This window comes from Salvia splendens, chromosome 15 (assembly GCF_004379255.2).
Source record: "Salvia splendens isolate huo1 chromosome 15, SspV2, whole genome shotgun sequence".
In the NCBI taxonomy this organism is placed as follows: Eukaryota; Viridiplantae; Streptophyta; class Magnoliopsida; order Lamiales; family Lamiaceae; genus Salvia; species Salvia splendens.
Genome location: NC_056046.1, coordinates 7,246,905 through 7,251,776, shown reverse-complemented (window position 1 = coordinate 7,251,776; position 4,872 = coordinate 7,246,905). Strand labels below are relative to the sequence as shown.

The 4,872-nt window shown below is 45.0% G+C and overlaps 1 protein-coding gene across 1 annotated transcript; it reads left to right on the top strand.

Annotated features, from left to right (window-relative positions):
• Window positions 1-3,388: 3,388 nt before the first annotated feature.
• Window positions 3,389-4,562, top strand: LOC121766583 (expansin-A13-like). The gene has a single exon (XM_042162856.1). It carries the CDS (start codon window positions 3,607-3,609, stop codon window positions 4,363-4,365), a length of 759 nt encoding a protein of 252 aa, XP_042018790.1. The 5' UTR covers window positions 3,389-3,606; the 3' UTR covers window positions 4,366-4,562.
• Window positions 4,563-4,872: the final 310 nt, after the last annotated feature.

Here is a 4,872-nt window from a genome sequence, read left to right as displayed (position 1 = left end):
TAGGGATTTAGCATATCTTCTTTTATTATTTTGTTTAGATATTATAGGGATTTAGCATATCTTTTTTGTATCCACACATATTATAAATATGTGTGGAGTCTTCCATAATATTCATTCAATGAAATACAATATTATTTTGGCCAAGTCCACGTGTGATTCTTTGAATCCCTAATTCCTTACGCTACCTGCTGCCCGACGGAAGGTCTCCGCGCACAGCCGGAACGTATATCTGATCTGTAGCCGTTGCCCGACGGGTTGGAACCCGCGCACAGTCGCCCAGATCTTTATCTCCGCCGACCCTCACGAGCGCCGGATTATCTTTATCTCGTTATTGTCCGTTTTATCGGATCGTTAGGGATTTAGGTCCTTAACATCATAGCACTGCGTACTTGAGATGAGATTCTTTCTCGTCTTAAGTTTTATTTGCAGCACACGCAAGAGCGAATGGTTCATGAGGCAAATAAACATCGCTGCAATGTGGAGTCTCAGCCTCAGGGCTATTTGGTTTCTAACGTTAGTCCACATCATCCACCACAGCCACGCTTCAGTCCGTCGACATGTCATACGACTACGTCGGCTATCGTCGTCGTCAATACGACGTCTCTCAAGCCACACAGCCATTCCGTCCCTACCAACTGGCCCAACCTCGCAGTGTAACCTGTTGGGACCCTCCGAGCAGCAAGGTGGAAGTACTCCGTTCACCGTCGTGGCCTGATCCAGAATCACCCTACGTCTCACACCACTTGGATCCACCTGATCGTCGCCCACGACCGAGATACCAACTCCAGGATTTCGATCCCTATGACCCTCCACCGACGCGGCAGCCCTCTTGTTGGGAACCACCGCCTCACCGGGCATCGCATGGATACTCGGATTATGATCAGCCACCGCCGCGTCCACTGAGTTGCTGGAATCCGCCCAAACATCGAACCAATCGCCGCTGTCCACCGGCGCAACAGCAGGACCGCGGCTACCTGCCTTTTGACCGGCCCCGACGCTCGAAGACGTGCAGGGATCGACCTCACCCTCAGGAGGAGGTGAGAGCGCTGCGAGTCCAGCCCCCCTCCCACCGGCCCCGCTACTCCACCGAACAGCCACCGCGGGACCTATACAGTCAGCCCACGCTGGTGACCAGTCAAACTTCTGACCAACCTACGCACTCGCCTACCTGTTGGGATTCACCGAAAGAGTTGCACACACAGCCTATGTACCAGCCACCACCGCGCGACCGATCGTTGGGTCACCGTACAACGACGTTGCCTGTTGTTGCCCCCAGTCTCAAGGTTCGTTCGCCTTGCCCGGCCCAACTAGCTGTCGTAAGTGATTTCAACAAGAAGTTACGTAGTTGTAGATTGGAGCAAGCCGCCCTTCTCGCCTGCGTGAATGCATTGTTTGAGGAGAATATTGATGACGATAATCTAGCTGAGGATGTTCCCGACAACGTTGCTCACAATGGGAGTGCTAATCTTGTTGTACCAAATGACGAGTCCCTGGAAGAGATCATCAAGACCAACAATACGCCGCTGCAAGTGCTTGTCGAGGCATATGACGAGAAGATTGATGATATTAGTGTTCCAACACATAAGGAATTGGAGATGAAAGATGATGTAGCGACTTTGCTGGAGAAAGGAAATAAAACCGAAGCCCTTCGATCTAGTTTAGAGCAGAAAGAAAAAGATTTCAGTGTGTTGAGTGAGAAGCCGAACAAGAGAGAGAGCATGGAGAATCAGAGCCTTGTTGATGGCATCGAGGCTGGATTGGATATGAAAAAACAGGATAGTCAAGAGGAAATGGAAGAGAAGCGAAGGTTGTTTGAGGATGAGCTTAAATTAAAAGCAGAAGAATTGGGTAAGACAGGTGATGCTCACTCCGGTTCGCAAGCACTTGTTTGTGTCTATGTGGATTTGAATGTCAGTAATGTTACAAGTATGAATCCTCGATTACCGTCGCTCGCCGCCGATGCAAGGTTGATTCCTCCGGGAAATGACACGCCGTGTTTGAGCATTCATGGAGGTATGGCAAAACTTTTCATTTTTGCGTTAAATTGTCACGACAACAATATGGCAGGGGTGTCCACCATATCTTATACCCAACACGGTTCTCTATTGGTGATTTTGGGTGGAAATGATGAAGGGAGACGCACAACTATTCGGTGGGCGTTTGATCCAGGAGGAGATACCTCGCCAGAGCTTCTACTTTCAACTCTCTTCGTGGTTTTATGGTTCCTACCTTGAGGACAATGTGGATTTCAACCGTGGGGGAGTTGATACGATCCTAACTCTCTTCTATTATAATTATTTTGTTTAGATATCATAGGGATTTAGCATATCTTCTTTTATTATTTTGTTTAGATATTATAGGGATTTAGCATATCTTTTTTGTATCCACACATATTATAAATATGTGTAGAGTCTTCCATAATATTCATTCAATGAAATACAATATTATTTTGGCCAAGTCCACATGTGATTCTTTGAATCCCTAATTCCTTACGCTACCTGCTGCCCGACGGAAGGTCTCCGCGCACAGCCGGAACGTATATCTGATCTGTAGCCGTTGCCCGACGGGTTGGAACCCGCGCACAGCCGCCCAGATCTTTATCTCCGCCGACCCTCACGGGCGCCGGATTATCTTTATCTCGTTATTGTCCGTTTTATCGGATCGTTAGGGATTTAGGTCCTTAACATCATAGCACTGCGTACTTGAGATGAGATTCTTTCTCGTCTTAAGTTTTATTTGCAGCACACGCAAGAGCGAATGGTTCATGAGGCAAATAAACATCGCTGCAATGTGGAGTCTCAGCCTCAGGGCTATTTGGTTTCTAACGTTAGTCCACATTATATTCAGCTGTTGTACAAAACAGAAAGTTCTCTTGGGCCACTGTATACTTTTGTGGAACTAACAAAATGATAATACTAAATTGAACATATTTTTATGGAAGAATCAAATATTTTATTTGTTCATTATATTAATTGAAATAACTATTTAATTTATATTAAGTTAAGTAATCAATGTACAATGTAGATAAAATATAAATATCAATTGAATCAGTTAAAAGAGTAGAGGAGATGGGGTACAAAAACATGACTCATGGAAGGTCGTTGGGGTAAATTTATTCAGATTTGAAACTTTACACTGCTTCTACATCGATTTGTATCTGTAAAATGTCCATGAATATTCAGACATGTCATTTATGGCCATGTGATTGTCATTTATGTAACTACCAATAGGCAATTTATTGAAAGCTAATGATTAGCAAGTTCTTTTATACTATCTCAATCTATTTTCAATAATTTTAATAGTATGAAATCAGTCAAATAAAAATATTACTCCTATTTGAATAATATTTGATGTTATTTTTAAGTACAAATTACACACTTTACAGTTTACATCGACAGCTTAAAGTCAGTTGAATTCACAACTAATAATTGATTTTTTCTAAAAGAACAGTTTCCAGATGATACCACATAGTTTAATTTCATCATTCCCCAAAATTAGAAACTTTAACTTTATTAAGTTTGAAAAAAAGAAAAAGAAAAAGGCAATTCCACTCCACACTCCAATCCCACCCCGCCGCCTCTCCGCTCTCCACCACCACCGCTCAAAATGCGCCTCCTCCTTCTCCTCTCGTCGGCGCTCCTCGCCACCTCACACTACTTCCCCTCCACCCCCTCCCACTCCGACTGGAACCCCGCCCGCGCCACCTACTACGCCGCCTCGGACCCCATCGACGCCGTCGGCGGCGCCTGCGGCTACGGCGACCTAGTCAAAAACGGCTACGGAAAAGCCACCGCCGCCCTCAGCACCGTCCTCTTCGAGAAAGGCCAAATCTGCGGCGCCTGCTTCGAAATCCGCTGCGTGGAGGACCTCCGGTGGTGCATCCCGGGCACCTCCATCATCGTCACCGCCACCAACTTCTGCGCCCCCAATTTCGGCTTCGACGCCGACGCCGGCGGCAAGTGCAACCCGCCGAACTCGCACTTCGTCCTCCCGATCGAGGCGTTCGAGAAGATCGCCATCTGGAAGGCCTCCAACATGCCGGTGCAGTACCGGCGGATACGCTGCCGGAAGGAGGGGGGCGTGAGGTTCACGATCGGCGGCGGCGGAGTGTTTATATCGGTGATGATTAGCAACGTCGCCGGCGCGGGGGACCTCTCGGCTGTTAAAATCAAGGGGTCGAGGACGGGATGGCTGCCGATGGGGAGGAATTGGGGGCAGAATTGGCATATAAATGCGGATTTGAAGAACCAACCGCTGTCGTTTGAGATCACGAGCAGCGATGGAGTGACGCTGCCTTCGTACAGTGTTACCCCCAAGAATTGGGAATTTGGGCAGTCCTTTGAAGGTAAGCAGTTCGATTCTTAGATTTTAGGGTTTTGGAGAAGAAGCAATGGCGGAATTGAATCGATTATTTGATAGTATTGGGATTATCGGATTATGATTGTGATGCGAATTGAATTGTTGTATTCTACTCTAGTGTTATGTTTCTCCTATTTTTCCATAGCTATAATCAGAAAGGGGAAAGAATTCATCAACGAAGAGCCAAATTCAGTGTTGCCAAATTCAGTGTTGCCAACCTAAAAAAGCATGAGAGATTATTGTTAGGTATACTTATAAATATGATTGTCGTCCTAGTTAAAAAATGTAACAATTCTTTTAATTAACAATAAAAAGAAAAAAAGGATTTCTTTTGTTTCAATATGATTTTTTATAACTGACCATTTTCTTGAATGTGAAGAGTTCTATGATGGAGTTGTTTAATGAATTTAAATATAAAAAAAAATAATTCAATATTATAATGACGAGAGATAAGAGATATTTTTCACTAAATAAGAAAAATGGATATTCAAAAGGAAAACTAAAAGGAAAATA